The following is a 24,481-nucleotide window of genomic DNA, read 5'->3' as shown; positions in this document are numbered from 1 at the left end:
GTTTGAGTGTGTAGGGGTCCACAGGAGCAGAATCTCAAATTTACTTTTGTCCTTTATGCTCAAAAGGGATATTATAAGAAAGAACTTTGGGAAACTGTCACATATACTCTAAGGATGTTGTGGAGGATGTGTTCATTCTATAGTATCTTCTCACAGCTTTTGCTCATGAATCATACTCAGACAACTGAGAGTCTTAAAATCTTTTTGGTGCTGTGCCTTTCAATGTGATCTTATCTCCTCGATCAAGGATTGAACCTGTGCCCCCTGCTTTGGAAACAAGGAGTCTTAGCCACTGTACCACCAGGAAAGTCTTAAATTCCCTGACAGTCTTGAATTCTCATTGGAGTTCTCACTCAGAGGGTTGAAGTGCTAAGTGTGGGTCTTGCAGCCAGACTTCCTAGGTTCTAATCCTGCCATTGCTACTTACTAAATCTGTGTCCTTGATGAAGTTGCTTGACTTCTCTTGACTTCTCACATCTGTAAAAAGGGGTTACTGATAGTCCCCACTAGGTAAATAAGGTAGAGCAGTGTTGTCAGACAGATGAAGATGATGACAACAAACACAGTGTTTACCATCATCATTGTCAGGGCATTAGCAGAGCAGTTCTAACTTCATTTCAATAGGGGCACAAGCTAAAGGGCTCTTACCTTTCTTGGAATATCTCATTTCCAAACCCTTTGTTGCTCATGTTATTGAGAAAGTTCACATTCTGATCTTAGCACTCTTCACGACTCTTTCGTACTCCCTTTAGTCAGAGTCAGAATGAGTGTTCTTTAAGTTTCTGACTTTCTTGCTGCATAATCACTGTTCCTTTTTGTTGTTATTGTTTTTACTTTTATTGAAACATACTTGAATTACAATGTTAGTTTCAGGTGTACAACATAGTCATTTAAAAATTTTAAAGATAATGCTCTATTTTTAGTTATTACAGAATATTGGCTATGTTCCTTGTGCTATAAAAATGTATCCTGTAGCTTATTTATTTTCTACATTGTAGTTTTTATCTCTTAATCCCCTATCCCTATTTTGCCCTTCCCTCTTCTCCACTAGTAGCTACTAGATTGTTCTCTATATCTGTGAGTCTTTTTAAAAAAATATTCACTAGTCTGTTTTATTGGAGAAGGCAATGGCACCCCACTCCAGCACTCTTGCCTGGAAAATCCCATGGATGGAGGAGCCTGGTGGGCTGCAGTCCATGGGGTTGCTAAGAGTCGGACACAACTGAGTGACTTCACTTTCACTTTTCACTTTCATGCATTAGAGAAGGGAAATGGCAACCCACTCCAGTGTTCTTGCCTGGAGAATCTCAGGGATGGGGGAGCCTGGTGGGCTGCCATCTATGGGGTTGTACAGAGTTGGACACGGCTGAAGCAACTTAGCAGCAGCAGCAGCAGCAGTCTGTTTTATTTTGTGAATTCCACATATAAGCAGTAACATACTTTTCTTTCTCTATCTGACTTATTTCACTAAGCATGATACCTTCCAGGTCCATCCATGCCACTGTAGATGGCAAAATTTCTTTTTATGGCTGACTAGGATATGGTAGTTTTTGATACTCCAGCCTTCCATCATCAATCTGCCTTAGTTACAGTTTAAGGTTGATTGTTACAGAATGGATACAATTTAATGAGTATTGGTGGCTCAGAGGTTAAAGTGTCTGCCTGCAATGCAGGAGACCCGGGTTCGATCCCTGGGTTGGGAAGATCCTCTGGAGAAGGAAATGGCAGCCCACTCCAGTATTCTTTCCTGGAGAATCCCATGGATGGAAGAGCCTGGTAGGCTACAGTCCATGGGGTTGCGAAGAGTCGGACACGACTGAGTGACTTCACTTTCACTTTCATAAAATACCTCAGTTTATATTTAGCTGAAACTTTTTCCTATCCATGAAATCTATGAATACTCTTTTTTAAAGTCACATTATTTGAACAAATATTAATAAGATTTTTTGAAATATTGATTTTGATTCAAAAAATTTTCTTTTGCCAATGCTACATTCAGTTTATGTAGACATTTGGAAAATCCAGTTATATCCTGGGTAAGATGGTGAGTTATTGTCTTTTGATCAGGACTTTATCTGAAATAGTGAACAAATTCAAATATTCTGGAAGAGAAAGGAAGGGGTGATTGCAGTCTTGCTGACTGTCTTAGCTGAGAGAACAGAATTCCACCCTCTGTGGGCTTTTGATGAGCACGGCAGTTACCAAAGAGAGAAAGCCACTTATTGTTATTGCACCAGTAAAAGCTGCATGACACACAACATTTCTTAAAATATATAAGTCAAGGCTTTTGTATGCTTCTTCTGCCCAAGCCGTGTTTGCAGGGCCATTCACAGAATAGATTGCACAGGGATTCTTGATTTTTCTGAAAATGCAAGTAAAATGTCTGTTAGGTGGAATTTGTGCTTGTTTTAGATTTGTTGAAAAATGGTCATAGAAGAAAGTATGAGAAACTTATAATTTAAAAAGTGGGGGAGAGGAAGAATAATGCTAGGTACACATGCTTTCCCCAAGCATTTTTTGGACTGCACTATGAAAGAAGGTTTGTGACTTTATTCTTGGTGTTTTTGTTTTTTTTGTTTTTTTGCCTCCAACAATCTCATTAGAAATAGCTTTGTGTTAGGATGCTGTCAAATTTGTGGTGGCAGATATAAGTTTTTAAAAATGTGAATTTCATCATGGGTAACAAAAACCATCCTTTTCCCAAAATGACGGACTCATTTCATTGACTCTCAGGAAACTATCTGCCAATAGATAAGGCTCAAAAATCATAGGTTGTCTGCCAGTTGTCCTTTTCATATAAAAGTGCTTTTCTGCTAGAGAAGGGAGAAAAAGGCTAGTTCAGCTTGCAACCCAGTCATGTAAGAGAACTGTGTGTTTTAATATGCAGGATAGCTCGACTGGTTAAGAATCTGCCTGCAACACAGGAGACCCTGGTTCGATTCTTGGGTCGAGAAGGGATAGGCTACCCGCTAGAGAAGGGATAGGCTACTTACTCCAATATTCTTGGGCTTCCCTTGTGGCTCAGCTGGTAAAGAATCTACCTTCAATGCGGGAGACCTGGGTTTGATCCCTGGGTTGGGAAGATTCCCTGGAGAGGGGAAAGGCTACCCACTCCAGTATTCTGGCCTAGAGAATTCCATGGACTATACAGTCCATGGGGTCACAATGAGTTGGACATGGTTGAGTAACTTTCACTTCCACTTTCACAGAAGTGTTTTATGCATATTTTCTATTTGATCTGATTGTTAAAAAAATATGCACATAAAGATCAAAATTCAATAAAATTAATACTTCTTACTGCAGTATCAAGGATAGTGAAAGGATAGTGAAAATAGCTTTTTTATTGAGATACTATTGATATGTAAGATTATAATTGTTTCAGATGTATAACATAAATGATTCCATATATGTGTATACTGCAAAATGGTGACCACAATAAATCTAGTTAAACTTTTCAGCACATATAGTTACAGTTTTTTTTTCCTTGTGATGAGAACTTTTAAGATCTCCTCTTTTAACAACTTTCAATTGTACAATACAGTATTATGCACTACAGTCATAGTCAGCATGCTGTGTGTTACATCCCCATGACATATATAAGTGGAAATGTGTACCTTTTGATCCCCTTCACCCATTTTGCCCACCTCATCCCCCCACCAATGGTAATTACCAATCTGTTCTCTGTATCTATGAGCTCAGTTTTTTAAAAAAAGATTCCACATATAAAAACAAGGTCTTATTATAGAGCACAGGGAACAATATCCAATACATAGTAATAATCTATCATGGAAAAAGGACCTGAAAAAGTTGTATATGTGCAACTGGATCACTTTCGGTATATCAAAAATTAACACAAAATTGTGAATCAACTATCCTTCGATTTTTAAAAAATTCCTCATAGAAGTGAGATCATATGATATTTGTCTTTGTAAGACATACTTCCCTTAGTAAAATTCCTGCAAGTTTCATTCATGTTGCTGCAAATGGCAGGATTTCCTTGTAAATGATGCTGCAATGAATATGGGGGCACATGTATCTTTTTGAGTTAGTGTATTCATTTTCTTCAGGTAAATACCCAGAAATGGAATTGTTGGGTCATATGGTGGGTCTATTTTAATTTTTTGAGGAACATCTCTACAGATTTTCCATACTGGCTGCACTGAGTTACATTCCCACCAACAGTGCACAAGTGTTCCCTTCCCCCCACCCCCATATCTTTGCCAATGCTTGTTCTTTCTTGTCATTTTGATAGTAGCCATTCTGTCAGATGTGAAGTGATACATCATTCTGGTTTTGATTTGCATTTTCCTGGTGATTAGTGATGCTGAGCAATTTTTCATGTATTTGTTGTCCATCTATATGTCTTCTTTGGAAAAATGTCTATTCAGATTCTTTGGCCATTTTAAAATTTTATTGTTTTTGCTAGAGTTGAATGGGTTCTTTATATGTTTTTGATCAGATACATGATTTGTGAATATTTTCTCCCATCCCATTGGTTGCCTTTTCATTTTATTGATGGTTTCCTTTCACTGTGCAGCTTTTTAGTTTGATTTACCTGTTGATTTTTGCTTTTGTTGATTTTTGCTTTTTGCTTTTGTTGATTTTTGTTTTGCTTTTCTTGCCTTTGTTTCTGGTGTCAGAAAAAAAAAGTCACCAAGACTGAGGTCAAGACTTTACTGCTTATGTTTTCTTCTAGGAGTTTTATGTTTTCAGGTCTGACGTTCAAGTCCTTAATTCACTTTGAATTGCTTTTTGTGTGTGGTATAAAATAGTGGTGCAGTTTCATTCTTCGCAGGTGGCTGAACAGTTTCCCCAGCACCATTTATTGAAGAGACTATCCTCTCTCCATTGAATATTCTTGGTGCTTTGTGGTAAATTAATTGACTGTATATGTGTGGGTTATTTCTGCACTCTCTGTTCTGTTTTATGAGTCTATGTGTCTGTTTTGATGCCAACACCATATTGTTTCAATTACTGTGACTTTGTGACTTTGCAGTAGTTTGAAACCAGTTAGCATGATGCCTTCTGCTTTATTCTTCTTTCTCAAGATGCTTTGGCTATTTGAAGTCTTTTGTGATTCCATACAAATGTGAGGATTGTTCATTCTATCTCTTTGAAAATGCCATTGGAATCTTGATAGGGATCATATTGAATCTGTAGGTAGCTTTGGGTAGTATGGTCATTTTAACAGTATTAATTATTCTAATACCGGAGCACGGAATGTTTTCCCCTTTATTTATGAGGACTTGCTTTGCAATTAAAATTCTACATAGTCGTGAACAAGTTCTTTTCGGTAAAATGTTAACAGTGTGATTGTTCTAGGACACTGTCAGGAAAAATCAAGAAGTTCTGTGTGTCTAATCTGTAGATGGAGCCTACAGGCACAGCTTGGGGGAGTAGCTCTGGAGTAGCTTTACTTAATACATCACACCTCTTAAAACCTGTAATAAAGCTACTCCAGACCTACTGGAGTAGACAGATTTATTTGTTTCTGGTTCTTTGTATATAAATCTAAGTGAGTTAAGTACTGCATTTTCATATTTTGATTTCTAAAACAAAACTAGCAGTCAGGGGGGAAAAACAGAAGGGTAGACAAGAGACTTATTAGATAGGATAAATTATATGTAAATTATATATAGTTTTGAGAAAATATTTATAAAATTATAATAAATAAATATGGGAGAATGAGGAAAGAGGAGGGGAAATGTTTAAAGAATAGTACAGGTAAAATTAAAACAGGATACATATTACAGAAGTGAATGAAAAAATTCATTAGTTGAAATGCAGGGCTAATTGATATTTCTTATAATTATTTTCTGTCATTTAAAAATAGTCTAGCAAAGCATGTCATTAGTCTACAGATATCTGAGAACTCAAAAGCAGCTGTTTTTCTCTTCCTGTAATTGTTACTCTTGAACACTGTTTGTACTAATAAACCTATACACTGCCATTTCTGGTCACAGCTTGGGGTAGGAGCCAGGGGCTCAGGTGATCTGGTGTAGAACCATGATTCTATCCCTCATTCACTGTGTATCCTTGGGCAATTTACTTACCTTTCTGTGCCTTACTTTTCTTATTTGTACTTACCTCCTTTTGTACTTCTAAATATTTATTGTGGGGCTAATGTGTCACAGGATCCACTGCTTAGAGATGCAGTTATGCTGAATATCAAAGAGTACCTGTATGCATTTGAGAATAATTATAGCCATTGTACTTCAAAGGGTTTATCAGTCCATCAGATGTTTCTGGAGCCCCATTCATATATTAGTACTCTTCTTGGTGTTCAGGATACCCCAGAGGGCAGAATCCTTGCCCTCACTGAGCTCACCTTCAGGAGATGTGGGGAGCAAGCAGGGCTTAAGACATATATAATTGTGTAAAGCAAATTATTAATGCAAATTATGTTGTCTTCACAGTCAGATATAATTACCTGTGCTCAAGAAGTGGAAATGATGATAAAGCAGTTAGAAGCCCAGCTGGAACAATTAAAATTGACTGTAAAGTCAAAGACGGCTATCCCGACATCACAAGTCTTTGTAAGCATTTGTCATCAGCTTTGAAACTTGTTTAAGGGTAAAGGAGCTTTGAAGTCCCATAAAATTGGATGAAAAGTAATTTTAATTGTATTTAATATGGAAAATATAATATTAGTTTTATACAAGTTGATCCTGTTCTTTTTGCTTATTTTGTAGTTAATAATCATAGAATGTGGTTGTTTTAAGTTGAATGAGAGGATTCTCTTAGTAGGCAATTGCTACCAAAATACATGATACCAGTATTGTCTGTCAGTTCAATTGCTCAGTCTTGTCTGACTCTCTGCAACCCCATGGACTAAAGCATACTAGGCTTCCCTGTCCATCACTAACTCCCAGAGCTTGCTCAAACTCCTGTCCAACAAGTCGGTGATGCCATCCAACCGTCTCATCCCCTGTCATCCCCATTTCTCCTGATTCAGTCTTTGCCAGCATCAGTGATCTTTCCCTGATTCAACTGACTCTTTTACAGTGAGTCAGTTCTTCATATCAGGTGGCCAAAATATTGGAGTCTCAGCTTCAGCATCAGTCCTTCCAATAAATATTCAGAATAGGGCTGATTTCCTTTAGGATGGACTGGTTTGATATTCTTACAGTCCAAGGGATTCTCAAGAGTCTTCTCCAACACCACAGTTTAAAAGCATCAATTCTTCAGTGCTCAGCTTTCATGGTCCAACTCTCACATCCATACATGACTACTGGAAAAACCATAGCTTTGACTAGACAGACCTTTGTTGGCAAAATAACATCTCTGCTTTTGTTGGTCATAGCTTTTCTTGACTTTTAACTTCATGGCTGCAGTCACCATCTGCAGTGATTTTGAAGCCAAAAAATAAATAAATAAATAAAGTCTGTCACTGTTTCTACTGTTTCCCCATCTATTTTCCATAAAGTGATAGGACCGGATGCCATCATCTTCGATTTTGAGTGCTGAGTGTTAAGCCAAGTTTTTCACTCTCCTCTTTCACTTTCATCAAGAGGCTCTTTAGTTCTTCACTTTCTGCCATAAGTGTCGTGTCATCTGTGTATCTGAGATTGATATTTCTCCCAGCAATCTTGATTTCACCTTGTGCTTCATCCAGCCCGGCATTTTGCATGATGTACTCTGCGTATAAGTTAAATAAGCAGCGTGACAATATACTTTCATGTACTCCTTTCCCAATTTGGAACCAGTCTGCTGTTCCGTGTCCAGTTCTAACTGTTGCTTCTTGACCTGCATACAGATTTCTCAGGAGGCAGGTCAGGTGATCTGGTATTCCCTTCTCTTGAAGAATTTTCCACCATTTGTTGTGATCCACACAGTAAAAGGCTTTGGCATAGTCAAAAAGCAGAAGTAGATGTTTTTCTGGAACTCTCTTGCTTTTTCCATGATCCAACAGATGTTGGCAATTTGATCTCTGGTTCCTCTGCCTTTTCTAAAACCAGCTTGAACATCTGGAAGTTCACGGTTCATGTACTGTTGTAGCCTGGCTCGGAGAATTTTGAGCATTACTTTGCTATCATGTGAGATAAGTACAATTATGCAGTAGTTTGAACATTCTTTGGCATCGCTTTCTTTGGAGTTGATAAACTGACCTTTTCCAGTCCTGTGGCCACTGCTGAGTTTTCCAAATTTACTGGCATAATGAGTGCAGCACTTTCACAGCATCAGCTTTTAGGATTTGAAATAGCTCAACTGGAATTCCATCATCTCCACTAGCTTTGTTCATAGTGATGCTTCCTAAGCCCCATTTGACTTCACATTCCAGGATGTCTGGCTCTAGGTGAGGGATCACACCATCATGGTTATCTGGGCTATGAAGATCTTTTTTTGTATGGTTCTTCTGTGTTTTCTTGCCACTTCTTCTTAATATCTTCTGCTTCTGTTAAGTCCATACCATTTCTGTCCTTTATCGTGCCCATCTTTGCATGAAATGTTCCCTTGGTATCTCTAATTTTCTTGAAGAGATCTCTAATCATTCCCATTCTATTGTTTTTCTCTATTTCTTTGCACTGATCACTGAGGAAGATTTTCTTAGCTATCCTTGCTATTCTTTGGAACTCTGCATTCAAATGGGTATATCTTTCCTTTTCTCCTTTGCCTTTCACTTCTCTTTCTCTTCTCAACTATTTGTAAGGCCTCCTCAGACAACCATTTTGCCTTTTTGCATTTCTTTTTCTTTGAGGTGGTCTTGATCACCACCTCCTGTGCAATGTCACGAACCTCCGTCCATAGTTCTTCACGCACTCTATCAGATCTAATCCCTGGAATCTGTTTGTCACTTCTACTGTATAATTGTAAGGGTTTTGATTTAAGTTATACCTGAATGGTCTAGTGGTTTTCCCTACTTTCTTCAATTTAAGTCTTTATTTTGCAATAAGGAGTTCATGATCTGAGCCACAGTCAGCTCCTGGTCTTGTTTTCATTGACTGTATAGAGCTTCTCCATCTTTGGATGCAAAGAATTTAATCAGTCTGATTTCAGTGTTGACCATCTGGTGATGTTCATGTGTAGAGTCTTCTCTTGGGTTTTGAAAGAGGGTGTTTGCTGTGACCAGTGTGTTCTCTTGGAAATACTCTGTTAGTTTTTGCCCTGCTTCATTCTGTACTCCAAGGCTAAATTTGCCTGTTATTCCAGATATTTCTGGACTTTCTACTTTTGCTTTCCAGTCCCCTATAATGAAAAGGGCGTCTTTTTTGGGTGTTAGTTCTAGAAGGTCTTGTAGGTATTCATAGAACTGTTCAACTTCAGCTTATTCAGCATTACTGGTTGGTTTATAGACTTGGATCATTGCAATATTGAATGGTTTGCCTTGAAAACGAACAGAGATCATTCTGTCATTTTTGGAATTGCACCCAAGAACTGCATTTTGGACGCTTTGGACTATAAGGGCTACGCCATTTCTTCTAAGGGATTCTTTCCCACAGTAATAGATAAAATGATCATCTGAGTTAAGTTCGCCCATTCCAGTCCATTTTAGTTCACTGGGTCCTAAAATATCAATGTTCATTCTTGCCATCTCCTGTTTGATCACTTCCAGTTTGCCTTGATTCATGGACCTAACATTCCAGGTTCCTATGCGATATTGCTCTTTACAGCATCAGACTTTACTTCCATCATCAGTCACATCCACAACTGGGTGTTATTTTGCTTTGGCTCCGTCTCTTCATTCTTTCTGGAGTTATTTCTCCACTCTTTTCCAGTAGCATATTGGGCACCTACCAACCTGAGGAGTTCATCTTTCAGTATCATATCTTTTTGCCTTTTCATGCTGTTCATGGGGTTCTCAAGGCAAGGATACAGAAGTGGTTTGCCATTCCCTTCTCCAGTGGACCACATTTTGTCAGAACTCTTCACCATGACCCATCTGTCTTGGTTGGCCCTACGCGGCATGGCTCATAGCTTCATTGAGTTAGGTAAGGCTGTGGTCCGTACTATTGTCTGTGGCAACAGAAATAATCCATAGTGCAGTGTTGAAAGCATGTTTACAGTAGCTAGTTAGAAATTGCCTCCAGCAAAGAAGTGATGTAACTTGTGACCTTTCTGAAAAGAAAGATAAAATCACTTTGTTTACAAGACCTGCATGTATTCCGACTTTCTGATTATCTGCATCACCTTTTAGGCAAATCTGGGAGTGATCACTGGGTTGGGAAGATCCCCTGGAGGAGGCCATGGTAACCCACTCCAGTGTTCTTGCCTAAAGAATCCCCATGGACAGAGGAGCCTGGAGGGTTACAGTCCATGGGGTCACAAAGAGTCAGACATAAGTGAGCAATTAAGGACAGGGAGCCCCAAAGACATACAAGATGCATTTACAATATTTCATGGAGCATTTTGATTTTCTGATAATTTTCTGTAATCATTCCCAATATTTGATTTTAAAAACCAAGGAACAAAAGCCTAAGTTATTTCACTTATAAGTAGGGCCTGATTAATTTTTTGTTATATGAATATGAAAAAGAAATATTTTATCTCATTACCACAAAATCTCTAACTTATAGCTTACAAGAAAATGCCCCAAGATGTATCCCTGACTTTCCAAGTTCTTTTGAATCATAATTGAGTCAGATAAATCTAAATGAGTCATATTTAGCTATTTTTTTAAAAAAATATTTTTTTCCTCTAGACCTTTTGAAGTGAAGTGTCCGTGAATGTTTCTCACATAATCATATGTCTTTGGTTCTTTTGAATAAACTAACCTTCTAACAATTATACCAAAATAATATACTTTGAAATACAAGCTTATTTTCTTGTAGTTTGTGAATCCAATTTCTACTGATTCTATTGTCTAACTTCATGAGACTTTCAGTTGTCTTACGAGAGAATTAATCTCTTTATCACAACATAAATTTGTACTAATTTTTAAGAGTGATTTATAATTTTATTAAACAGTGACATTTTGAACATTTTTGTCTCTTGTGCAGCCTATCTTCATTGCCCTTTCCAACCTGTGGACTAGCTTTCAAGATGAAACTGTCTTGATTAGCATCCTTAGTAATTTAACTACTCATCTGGAGCCATTCCTGGGGGCTCATGACCTGTTCTTTCCTGAGAAAGTGATGCAAGTTCTTCTTGATGGAGTGACTGTGAAAACCGACGTGTGTAGAATAAAAGAGCACATAGGTAATAGAAATCATCTATTATTTCCTCTTCCTGTTAAAATTACCTCTAGAATAAAGTCATTCTTTTGTTTTAAAATTTTCATCTTTTATCTTTCTGAGAAAGTTTGGAATATCTTTCTTGATTATAAGACTACTAATGTTCACTATAGAAAATGTAGAAAACTGTAAATATATAAACTGAAGAGTCTGCTATCCAGCAATAACCACTGGACCATAAAGAAGGCTGATGCTGAAGAATTAATGCTTTCGAACTGTGGTGTTGGAGAAGACTCTTGAGAGTCCCTTGGACTGCAAGGAGATTCAACCAGTCCATCCTAAAGGAAATCAGTCCTGAATATTCACTGGAAGGACTGATGCTGAAGCTGAAGCTCCAATACTTTGGTCACCTGAAGCAAAGAGCTGACCCATTGGAAAAGACCCTGATGCTGAGAAAGAGTGAAGGCAAAAGGAGAAGGGGGGGAGTAGAGGATGAGATGGTTAGATTTTATCACCAACTCCATGTACATAAATTTGAGCAAACTCCAGAAGATAGTGAAGGACATGGAAGCCTGGCATGCTGCAGTCCATGGGGTCACAGAGTCAGACATGACTTAGCGACTGAATGACAATAATCATTCCCGATGTTATTATTAGTGTTTTGGTTAAGAGTGATTTCATGTGCTTATGGGTTTCAGTTGTAATCTTAGTGATTTTGTTAATTGGTTTGTAGTAGAAAAGGATGTTAATCCTTGCTCTATTTGTGCAAACAAAGCTCCACTTTTTCAGGGTGCTGTTTGCCATATATCTACCCCAGATTCAAGTGGAAACTTATGAATCAATAAATGTTACTCCTGTAAAATTGAGCTTATTTTAGACCCTTTAAGAGATACACTGATTCTTATATAAAGGCTGTCTTTACCAATAAACTTCTTTTTATGTTTGTAGCCCCTTCTATAATTTGAGTTAAATGCAACTCAAAATTCATAAGAAATGTCAAAATAGAGTTTGGGAATTGAATTGTTGTCTAAAATGGAAAGTTTTTTAAGAAAATGAAATTAAATAGTTTGCTCTTTAAATTTCCTTTTCAAATTCTATTTTTTTGAAAGTGAAAAATAAAATATAGTGATAACCCTCACTCTTAAACTGCTAGAATATGTAAAACCTGAACACTAAATCAGAAAGACTTTAAAAACATCCTCCCAGTTAGTTTTTCCTACTCATGTCATTTTGTTAAAACAGCATATCTATGCAAATACTAAATAAAATTGAAAAGTTAAAGCCACTTCAGCAGTAGATATTAAAGTCAACCATATTGGCAAGATGTGTCATCTACTATAAATCAGAATTGTTTATGCACTAGAACACAATTTATCAAGTCACTGCTCCAGTGAACTGGGAGACCCAGTGTTCTTCTTAAAAAATTTAATTTATACTTGCCACATCTCATCACTGTTTGAAGCTTTCAGGCACATCAGGAAAGAAGAGGGAAGAAGGTTTGTTTTTTTCTAAAGTATGCATTTACTTCCAGCTGTAGCCACAGGGTCATTTATAGTGTCTACTGTTTGGATACAGAGCCAGAAACAGAAGTGTAGGTAGCATTGCAAAAGCAAAGAAGCTCAGGCATCAGTGCTTTGTAAATGCTCATTTTTATTTGTGTAAAAAAAAAGTAGCAACATGAAGAAGACTTTTTATAAGTGTGAAGAACAAAAATTGCATTCCTTGTATCAAAATTAAGTTACTGAAAGATGTTTTTGTGACTCTTTCTGCTCATTCTCAACCGTTTCAAGAAGGGACAGTCCTAGTATATAAGCATCATATTCAGAGTATTTTGTCACCTCACATGTTATGTTACTAAGAGCTACGCTGTCTTGAATGAAGTTAATTTATTTCTGTTTTAGTCACATAGCAGTCAGTCTCTTCTGCTCATTTACCCAATGAATAAGGTTTCTCTTGTACTCCTCTTTCATTTTAGAAGATAAAGTAAATGTGGCAGATTTCAAAAAACTGGAGTGGCTTTTCCCAGAAACAACAGCCAATTTTGATAAATTATTGATTCAGTATCGGGGATTTTGTGCTTACACTTTTGCTACAACAGATGGTCTTCTCCTTCCAGGTACATCATTGGAAATAATACTGTTCTCCCTTCTCCAATTTTTTAAATTTAAATGAAGTGTGCTTATTGTCACTCATTCACTTTGTAAAACTTTATGGAATCTAATGTTGAACTAGGAAAGGAGCTACAAATGTGATCCAAATGAAGTATTTATCTTTGAAGCGCTTGCAGCATAACCTGATAAACTGACATAAATAAGTTACAATACAAGTGATAAGTGATGGAATGTATATAATGAAATATAAGCGCTGCAATGTCATAAGAGGGGGATGACTCATATTTCAGTGAAGGATTCCAGAAACATTATATGGCATTCCTAAAATATGTCATTTTCCAAAGTGATTACTTGAAAGAGCAACACTAGTAGGACTGATATATTTATTAAAAAATATTTTTTGTCATTTTATGGCTCTATTCCATTAGCATAGATCAGTATTTCTATATAAGTCAGATCCCAGTAAAGAAATGGCCAGTATTTTATCAAGTCAAATTCCCCTATGAGGTATACATATATATTACTGGAGCTTCTTCAAAACAAAGTAAATCAGAAATTGAGAGGAAAATAAATTATTATTCAAAAAGTGCCATGTGAATTAGAAATAGAATCATTACAAAGAATTATTGGGATTGTATATATGCAGGGTAGAGAACATACACATTGACTCATTTTTTTATGGTAGTAGATTTTTTTATTATGGGGGTAATAAAAGGTTTACCTTGGGGAACTGAGAGAATAGTATTCTGAGGTCCCATGAGGGTCACTGATCATGGAGAGAAACCAAACAAGAGCCATGAGGAAGTGAAAGCAATGGAATGGAGGTGGTTTCTTTCTTCTCTGTTCTGTTTTTTCCATCCCTTTCTTCCCCCTCCCCAATTTCTCTCTCTCTCTCTGTTCACAAATACAAAAGGAAGGGAGTCATGAGATAGACAACAGAGAAACATGGATGCGGACTGAAGAGAGCAGTACCACCACGTGGCTGGAAAAGCTATGGATGGAGCAGCCTGGTAGGCTCAGTCCATGGGGTCACAAAGAGTAAGACACAACTGAGCAACTTCACTTTCATTTTTCACTTTCATGCATTGGAGAAGGAAATGGCAACCCACTCCAGTGCTCTTGCCTGGAGAATCCCAGGGACGGGGGAGCCTGGTGGGCTGCCATCTATGGGGCTGCACAGAGTCGGACACGACTGAAGCGACTTAGCAGCAGCAGCAGCAGCAGCACTTAGAGAGCCTTGTTTCTAGTCCCCATTGTCTGTTGGTAAACAGGGCAACTTTGAGCAAATCTTGTGCTTTGGACCTCAGTTTCCAGGTCCAGAAAAGGAGAAGGACCAATTAGGAAATCTCTTTGTTCCCTTCCAGCTCCCATCAACTATGATTCTAAGAAAGGGGGAGAAGGAGAAAAGTAGACAGACTTGTGGGGCGGTGGGTTTTAGCATCTTTTCTGAATCAGCTAGTCTGGAGGCTTTATTTCTGCTTATTCAATGTAGGCTTTATTTCTACATTGTTTTCTGGGCAGTAGCCACCTACACTGCCTGGGAGAAATGCTCTAGGAGTCCCTCCTTCCTCATGACTGCAGATCACAGGGCTTGAGTCCCCAGGTGATGCTGGGGCTTACCTGATAGAGTCCTTTCAGATGACATCGTTGACTTTATTGTCTGCCCCTTCTTCCCTTGCACACTGCTCCAGCCCCACTGGCCTTCTTGCTATTCCCAAACATTCCAAGCCCATTTCTCACCTCAGAGCTTTTGCACTGACTATTCCCTCTACTTGGACCACTCTCCCCCCGACCCCCACATAGCTACATACCTTGCTCCCTCATCTTATTCAGCCTTCTCTGTTCACCTACTTTAAAATATCAATCCCATCCTCCTTCCTTTGACTGTTCAAACTGCTTTACTTTAACTTTACTTTAACCTGTTTACTTATTTGTTTTCTGTAGCACTGATCACTCTCTGGCCTATGTTGTATTTATTGATTTCTTTTCACTGTATTCTCAGTGCCAAGAACAGGGTCAATAAATATTTGCGAATAAGTGAAAGAATGAATAATTAAGAGTGTTACTGTTTCCCACATAATTCCCACAAACTGTGGATACTTATAACCCATATTTTATGTAGTATCTTTTCATAGTGGGAAATACTTCCTAACATGCAAATGTACATCTTGGGAAAAATGTCTCATTTTTGTAGTTCTTACCAAATTATTTTTAAAACAATGCTTCTAGTAGTTGGTTTGGTTTAAGAGATTTGAAAAACCTGCTAGATGACTAAGTGGCTTCCCATAGAAGATTTTTAAGCAACTTATATCTGGATAGTGAACTATATTTAGATAAAATCATAATTTAAAGCTTAACAATATGGTACGTCCCTAGCAGTCCAGTGGCTAAGACTCCATGCTTCCAATGCAGGAGGCATAGTTTCAATCCCTAGTCAGGGAACGAAGATCCTGTATGTGACATGGTGTGGTCCCTCCCCCCAAAATTAAAAATATAAAAGAAATTTCTTTTGAATTTTACATAAATACAATTTAACAAAATGTGTAACTTAAAACTGCTAGTTGTAACATTTTAGCTAAATAAAGACATGTGATGTGTTAAAAATGGAGTATGAGGGAAGGGTTCTATGAGTGTATTATAAACATAGAATCACTGAGTATTTCCTATCTAATTTAGTTCCTTTTCTTAATTTTCAGGAAATCCATCAATTGGAATTTTGAAATATAAAGATAAGTATTATACTTTCAATACCAGAGATGCTGCATATTCATTTGCAGAAAATCCTGAAAATTACATTGATATAATTAGAGAAAAAGCCAAAAAAAATGCAGAATTGATTCAGCTACTGGAACTTCATCAACAGTTTGAAACCTTTATTCAGTATTCTCAGGTAAGCAGGGTCATCATTTTAAGAATTTATGACATTTAAAAATGTAGTTAATAAAAAGGTTACATTTTGTTGTAGAATGCTCCCCAAGTCCAGGCAGGAGACATGGTCAGATGAGAGCCTTTGCAGATGAGGGCCTTTCCAAAGACGGAAACTAAGGAAATCCACAAAGAATAAATGAAAACAAGATAAGGAGTCAAACTGGTGAATTAGACTGGAAAAAATCTGGAAGGACAAGACTGCTGCTGCTGCTGCTAAGTCGCCTCAGTCGTGTCTGACTCTGTGTGACCCCATAGACGGCAGCCTACCAGGCTCCTCCGTCCATGGGATTTTCCAGGCAAGAGTACTGGAGTGGGGTGCCAATTGAGATAAATCACTGAAACTACAGTATTTCCTTGTCTAAAACTGAAGGAGCTCAGTACAGGTAATACAGGTGATAACTCATGCTCAGAGGTGTGAAATCATTTAACAAGTTTAAATGGCAGTAGTCTGAAAGGCCGCGGAATGAATCTGAAGGTGTGTTTCTGTGTGAATTGGTGCCTATCCCCTAATTCATTCAACAGATATTTCCTGAACTGCTTGCCATGTGCCAGGCACGATTCTTGGCACAGTGAACAAAGCAGGTAACAATCCCTGCCTGCAGGAGTTCCATTCTGCTGTTGTAGATCCTTGTTTTCTTCTTGCCTCTCATTTTCACTGTTCCAACTTTTAATTGCTCTGTCATCCTCTCTGGTTTAATTTACCCCTTTTAAACTCACTAAAGTAAAACCCTGCAATACATAATTTATGAATTTTTAAAATATGTATCAACATTCCAATGATCAAGCAGGTGGGTTTGGGCTGGACTAACTGGGTTGGCAAGGACCCCAGCAGTAACTGGTAGGGGGATGATGGGGCTGGTAACTGTGAGCACAGAGGGTGGTCTGAACGCTTGGGGAAGGAGACTGAGAACCAGCCAGGGATGACATGGTTGAAAGGGATCTGCTGTTGGCACTCTTGTTCTGACACCCCTCTGCCAGTCTGTTGATGTGATGCTGCAGCTGTCCTCTTAAGGTAGCAGGAAGACAGGGAAAGGCTAGACTCAGATAATCAGAAAGGTATGCTGAGTGTGGATATCTTTTCTATTAACAGACAATTTCCCCCTATATTCCTGGTTTTCCCTTTCTGTGTATTTAATCCTTCACTAACTTTCACTACCCTTAGAAGTGAGTATTCCCTCTACATATTTCAATACTGTATTCATAAGTTTTACTTGCAATTTACTTGTATTGATATAATATTGTTATCTTTCAGCATCTTTTTATCTACCTAATTATATCATAAGGTCATTTTGTATATGTGCTGCCGAAGTGAGCACCATAAGGTCATTTTGAAGGCAGAAATTATATCTTATGCTAAATAGTAAGCATTTAGTAAATCATCTGTTTCTTTATTTGGAGAAAGAAGTTAATCTATTTGCCTTCCTCTTCTCTAGGACTGGAGTTTCTTAAGCCTCTCCACCTGCTCCAGCAGCCTCATTTCCAGCATAATCATAACTTGTTTAGCCTGGAATTATTGAATACTCAATATTTTAATACTGTAGTGAGCTTCTGGGTGCTTTGGCAGAAAAATAAATCTATTTAAAATATATAATAATCTGCTGTGTATACATTGTTTAAGATATATTCTAAAGGTGTTCTGATACCTTAAACATGATTTATACCTAATACTTAATAGCTATTCTAAGCTTCAATCCATTTCCAATAAGGTATTCACTTCTTCTTCAACTGGAAAATTGGAGAGGGGCATTTGATTTGGGAATGAGTGATGTTATGTTTTCTCCTTTCAAAATATACCTCCTACATTAAGGAGGTACAAAATAAAATTGGGCACAAACCCACAATGCCCAGGAAATTAATTACATTTGGCTTACTTTAATTATGAGGTTTTCTTTTTTTTTCTTTGCTGATATTTACAAGTAAGTTTCATATTCTTCTTTTCCTAATGTTTTGTTAATTTTAGCTAAATATTTTAGTTATCTGTAAAATAATGTTTATTTTTGTAGAAATATTAATTATAAAACTCTACTTCTTTAGATGAAAGAGGTTGACAAACGTTATATAAAACCAATTACAAAATGTGAAACTGGCACTCAGACGGATACGCACTTGTTGCCACCAACAATTGTGAGATCGTATGAGTGGAATGAATGGGAATTAAGAAGAAAAGCTATAAAATTGGTTTGTAACAATATTACCTTCTAAATTATTTATAGTTGGAGAATTTTTAAGAATTTTAATCTGTTATTCATAGAGTTGGTATGCTAAATTATTTACATGAAATAGTGAGTTGTACAGTTTTTTTGCTAAAATAAAAATAACTAGCATAATTTATAATTTTCTCTACAATGTTAGCTTCTAGTATTAAGCATATGTAGAAATATAAAAGCCTGAAGCTGCTCTCAAATTTTATCAGTCAGTAACTATAACAGTAATAGTTGCTATCCTTCTGTCTCTCTATTGATCTATATAATGGTTTTAATCTGTCGTGCCAACCTGTGGGGTGCTAGTATTTAAAGCCCTCCAGCTTCTTCTAATCATTTAAAGCATGCTTTTCTCCTTTATGGACTTTCTTGAGAAGCAGAATGCTACCTCTATTATATCATAGATACATTCTCCTCTTATTGTCAACTTGTTCTTTCCAGACACTTGACACGCCTGTCCTTCTGATTCTTTGTCATCTTGATCACAGCAGATACCTACCCTTGGGGGCTTCCCAGGTGATGCTAGTGCTAAAGAACCTGCCTGCCAATGCAGGAGACATAAGAATTTCAAGTTTAATCCCTGGGTCGGAAAGATCCCCTGGAGGAGGGCATGGTAACCCACTTTAGTATTCTTGCCTGAAGAATCCCTTGGACAAAGGATCCTGGAGAGCTATAGTCCATGGGGTTGCAAAGAGTTGGACGTGACTGAAGTGACTTAGCACTCAGGCCTGCACCTACCCTTGAAGTCTGTCTTTAAAACTTTCATCCTTATCTGACTTAGTGGAATTCCTTCCACTCATCCTTTTTATAGCATCTTGTCATTTTAAACAGCAAATACAGTGTGAAGGAACAGACTCTCTTTTATCTGTAGCCTTTTCTCAGTATATTTTACCCATCTCTTTAACTGAAATAAGGTATGGAAATAAACGAAGACTACTCATGTGAGAACAGAGGCTATTTATTTAAAGATTGCTGTATCCAGGGAGTCAGTCACCATCACTTGCGTTGGGCAGGGACTCAGAGTTGGGGAGAGGAGTGAAAAAGTTTTATAGTGAAAAAGGGGGAGGTTTGGGTATTCCTCTGGAGGAAGTTGACAGGAAACTCAGTTCAGTTCAGTCCCTCAATCATGTCTGACGCTTTGCAACCCCGTGGACTGCAGCACACCAGGCTTCCCTGTCCATCATCAACTTGCAGAGCTTGATCAACTCATATCCATCAAGTCAGTGATGCCATCCAACCATCTCATCCTCTGTCGTCCCCTTCTCTTTCTGCCTTCAGTCTTTCTCAGCGTCAGGGTTTTTTCCAGTGAGTCAGTACTTTGCATCAGGTGGCCAAAGACCTCGAGTTTCAGCTTCAGCATCTGTCCTTTCAATGAATATTCAGGACTGATTTCCTTTAGGATTGACTGGTTTGATCTTCTTGCAGTCCAAGGGACAGGAAACAAGAGGCAGGCTAACTAGAGGTGGGCTAACTAGCAGCAGGGCATCTTATGTGATTGGCTTAGTGAGCATTAAGACCCTGATGCTGGGAAAGATTGATTGCAGGAGGAAAAGGGGACAAGAGAAGATAAGATGGTTGGGTGGCATCACTGACGCAATGGACATGAGTTTGAGTAAACTCCAGGAGTTGGTGATGGACAGGGAGGCTTGGCATGCTGCACTCCATGGGGTTGCAAATGGTTGGACACGACTAAGCAACTGAATTGAACCTAAGATCATTTTATATATATATCCTGTTAACATTATTGCAAAATTTTTCAGAGTTGGAAGGGGAGGTAGCCGGGGGCGGGGCGGGGGGGGGGCGGGAATAGGGCTGTTCTGAGCTGATTGCTACAGCTACTGAGGTTGTGGTTTATCTTCTGAGACTGGTTGCTGCAGAGGTTGTAGGTTAGAGTACTATTTCATATAAAGTGAAAGTGAAGTCGCTCAGTCGTGTCTGACTCTTTGTGACCTGTGGACTGTAGCCCACCAAGCTCCTCCATCCATGGGATTCTCCAGGCAAGAATACTGGAGTGGGTTGCCATTTCCTTCTCCAGGGGTTAGGGTTAGGGTTAGGGTCCAGCCTATGTCTGTTTGTATATTCAGTCTCTCTTGTCACTAACCATATCAATTCCCTTGTTATCCTCTCTGGTGGCAACTTTTCAGCCCCTGATTTCTTGAGATGAGAAAGCTGCAGCTTCCTGGTGTGCCTTCCAATCATCGTCCCATTAGCATTCTCACCAGTTACTCTTTGTAGTTCTTGAAGTTCCCATTCCCTGTATTCTTTTCTATCATCTGCTAGACTGGCATGAAGTCATCAGATGCGTACTGGGTAGCTTACATACCCTGCTGCTTTGTTCTTCAGGAGCTAATAGTCTAGCAGGTGACGTTGATACATTTCTGTTAAGTGGTTTAACAGAAGTGAAATAAAAATTCTATCCCATTGACATAGGTGACTTATTAAGTTGACCTTGAGGTACAGATAGGCAATGGAGAAGAGAGGAGTGATGGTTAGACAGACTGTGAGAAGTAAATGTTAGATCTGGGCTGGAAATTTTAAAGAGAATGGAGTGTTCAGTGGGGCAGAACTTTGTACTAACTGGACTCTCTGTTCTCATTCTTCAGCTTCATTCTGGTCCCCACCTTAGACCAAATTACCCCTAGATTTGCAGCATGTTGAAGGCCAGCTCCCCATATATTACCCAGTACAACTTGTTAATAAGACAAAACTGAGTATATCGCTTACAGTGATGAGGGAAACCACCCCGTCAGCAGAGATTTGCAGTGTCTCGGAGTGGGGAAGAGTAAGGTCAGGATTTATTGAGACTTCGAAGTTTGGTTGAAGGTAGGTGTTCCAGTGCCTGGGATCAGCTGGGGGATGGGTTGGGGGCTTGAACTGGGTTGGGTAAAATCATGAACAAGCAGTCCAGGATTGATGGAAATAAGCAAGGTGAATCTGAAGGCAACTTATACAAAGTGTCCTAGGGTTTCTTCTCTGTGTTAATGCTTACAACTGAAGAGTTGATGCATCTTTCAGGATGCTCTATAATGAAGTCAAGTGATTTGCTTTGGCAAGAGACTCTCAGAATAGTAAAATTATGCTAATGAAGACATAGGAATAGTAAAACCCTACTAATGTAGACAATAAGTTGTGGGCAGAAGTAGTTCTTCATCATCTGCAGTTTCTCAAACTCTGAAATGTTTCCTCTAATTCTAGGTCTCTCTTTCTTAACTCACATGTTCTAATCCCTTCTGAGTTTTTTCCTGGGGCTTCACCTCAGCTTCAGTAAAACCCTTATTCTCCTTTATATAAACTCTTCCTTGCTTCCCGGCTGGAGTAATCTGTTTAACCTCATGTTTACTAGTAATCTGTAAAAGGAGCAAGCAAAATGTAGAATAATATAAAATGTTATCTGGAAACATCTGAGCATTTCAAATTAAGTGCTGGGTGAAGCCCATTTAAGTAAGACAATGGAAATCTTAAAATTTTTGTCTTTTAAACAAATAAACCAAGAATGGTGGAGAAAAAAATATCCAAGTGGTATGACTCTCAAAGTACAATAATGAATTGAGCTCACTGTACATTTGAATCTGTATGTTTTCTCTTCAGGTTTTTATGTCAATTTTCATTTATCTATTTTCCTACTTCTCAGAAAAGGGTATTTATTTTCTAATATGCTCTAAATTGTCTAATATTTTAATGTTTTATAGAAACATGCTGTGTTGTAGGACTAATTTCTTTGTGGATGGAGAGGAGGAAAAAGAAAAGGCAGATATTAGCTATTCAGTTCAGTTCAGTTCAGTCGCTCAGTCGTGTCCGACTCTTTGAGACCCCATGAATTGCAGCACGCCAGGCCTCCCTGTCCATCACCAACTCCTGGAGTCTGCTCAAACTCATGTCCATTGAGTCGGTGATGCCATCCAGCCATTTCATCCTCTGTCGTCCCCTTCTCCTCCTGCCCCCAATCTCTCCCAGCATCAGGGGCTTTTCCAATGAGTCAACTCTTCACATGAGGTGGCCAAAGTACTGGAGTTTCAGCTTTAGCATCAGTCCTTCCAGTGAACACCCAGGACTGACCTCCTTTAGAATGGACTGGTTGGATCACCTCGCAGTCCAAGTGACTCTCAAGAGTCTTCTCCAACACCACAGTTCAAAAGCATCAATTCTTTGGCACTCAGCCTTCTTCACAGTCCAGCTCTCACATCCATACATGACCACTGGAAAAACCATAGCCTTGACTAGATGGACCTTTGTTGGCAAAGTAATGTCTCTGCTTTTTAATATGCTATCTAGGTTGGTCATTGGAGAAGGCAATAGCAACCCACTCCAGTACTCCTGCCTAGAAAATCCCATGGACGGAGGAGCCTGGTAGGCTGCAGTCCATGGAGTAGCTAAGAGTTGGACACAACTGAGCGACTTCACTTTCACCCATTGGAGAAGGAAATGGCAACCCACTCCAGTGTTCTTGCCTGGAGAATCCCAGGGACGGCGGAGCCTGGTGGGCTGCCATCTATGGGGTCACAGAGTTGGACACAACTGAAGCGACTTAGCAGCAGCAGCAGCAGGTTGGTCATAACTTTCCTTTTATTAGCTTTTACCTTAGAGTAAAAAGCAGATACTAACTAATATCTTAGAGTATTTTATTTGTTCTTTAGAGGAATGTTCATTCCAGTGTAATTCTCTTTCTACTTAGGCCAATTTGCGTCGGAAAGTTACTCACTCGGTACAGACTGATCATAGTCACATGAGAAGAGAAAACTATTCCCAGGTGTACCCTTCAAAGGATGTTGGTACGCAGTCCATGAGGGAGGGCAGCAGCCGAGTGCCCCGGCCCCAGATTTACATAGCTGGTCTCCGCGGGGGCCAAACTAAGACCACCTATGGAGTCAAGGTGAACTTAACTAGAGCGGTTGATGAAACCTAGTTAGAGACCGGGTTTTTAATGTGGATGCCACAACTGATGAACAGTGGCAAGTATTTAAGAGTATGTTTGCATCCGTGAAAATTCAGTGATTTTTGGGGGGGCTGGTACATTCATTGGTGTTATGAATGTCTTTGGATTCTCATTTATATGTACTGTCAAACTCCAACAATAAAGGAAACATTGTTTTCTGTAATACATTTTTCATTCTATTAAAATTGAAAAGTAAAACTCTGTCCATTCCTCTTTGACTTCTTAGAAAACGTTTGGCAGCATCGAGACTGAAATTATTAGATATTATTATATTAACATATGATTAGATATTTATATATATAATATTATTATGCTTGGGATGGAAATTTATTTAGATAACTTTTTATACATTAATATCAGATTATTATGCCTGGGATAGAAGTTTATCCCTAAAATCACAGTTAATGTTGAACATTAAAAATTTAAAATGTAGTGAACATTTTCAGCTTCATTAGCTATCCAATGTAACATGAATTAAATTGGTATAAGATTTCATTAATTTGGAACAGTTAGAACAAAGGGCCACATAATGTTTTTATTTTTATTTATTTATCCCAATTGAGGTCTTGATTTTAATACTTCAGTATTCCTTCACTCAGATTATTTTTCTGTCTATCTTTTATCTAGCACAAATTTGTTGAACACTTCTTCATTATTTTAACCTCTCATTTCTGTTTTCTACTTGTAATAGTACTTAAAATGTAATCCTAAATCATAGTTGTGATCACATGATGTCTTTTAAAATCTGAAAGTTTTATATGGAGTCTGGCTTATGGCCCCTTGAAAAGACCGGAATATCTGGCAGCACTTGGTCAGCCTTCCGTAAGTAGTGGCTCTGCCCTTTCGTAGGGCAGGTGCATCTGGTTGCAATGTAAGGGCAACTCCTGCTGCCTTACGGGGCTCCCACTTCACTCCTTTGCCCTGTTTGCCTGACTCCACGGCAGCTGTGTTTCAGGTCCCTGTGAATTACTGATAGCTGAATTTTAGAGCCATTGTTTTGTTACTGCCTTACATACTCCCAATACACATGGATGGGTAATGAAAACTCTCAGATGGACGGGCTGTTAAAACTTGCCTCGGCAGCTGGGGGTTCATTTATATTTAATACATTTTTTTGACTTAGGTGACTCTTACACCTAAGTTTGTATAGTTTCTTTTCTATATAGGTTAAATGTTACTTATATTAATAGCATGATA

The 24,481-nt window shown here is 38.4% G+C and overlaps 1 protein-coding gene across 2 annotated transcripts in view; it reads left to right on the top strand.

The window, feature by feature from the left end:
- The window catches only part of CFAP206 (cilia and flagella associated protein 206), a 37,234-nt gene extending 13,787 nt beyond the window's left edge, over nt 1-23,447 (top strand). The window contains exons 8-13 of one of the 2 annotated variants that reach the window (XM_069598308.1): nt 6,417-6,536; nt 10,938-11,136; nt 13,087-13,227; nt 15,919-16,112; nt 18,185-18,328; nt 23,024-23,447. In XM_069598308.1, the coding sequence (XP_069454409.1) occupies nt 6,417-6,536; nt 10,938-11,136; nt 13,087-13,227; nt 15,919-16,112; nt 18,185-18,328; nt 23,024-23,254 (1,029 nt within the window). In that variant the 3' untranslated portion in view covers nt 23,255-23,447. The remainder of the gene's footprint in view (nt 1-6,416; nt 6,537-10,937; nt 11,137-13,086; nt 13,228-15,918; nt 16,113-18,184; nt 18,329-23,023) is intronic. The other variant, XM_069598309.1, reaches the window with a different exon arrangement.
- Nucleotides 23,448-24,481: the final 1,034 nt, after the last annotated feature.

This window comes from Ovis canadensis, chromosome 8 (assembly GCF_042477335.2).
Source record: "Ovis canadensis isolate MfBH-ARS-UI-01 breed Bighorn chromosome 8, ARS-UI_OviCan_v2, whole genome shotgun sequence".
In the NCBI taxonomy this organism is placed as follows: domain Eukaryota; kingdom Metazoa; phylum Chordata; class Mammalia; order Artiodactyla; family Bovidae; genus Ovis; species Ovis canadensis.
Note: the sequence above shows the minus strand (reverse complement) of the source record. Positions and strands in the feature narration are given on the sequence as shown.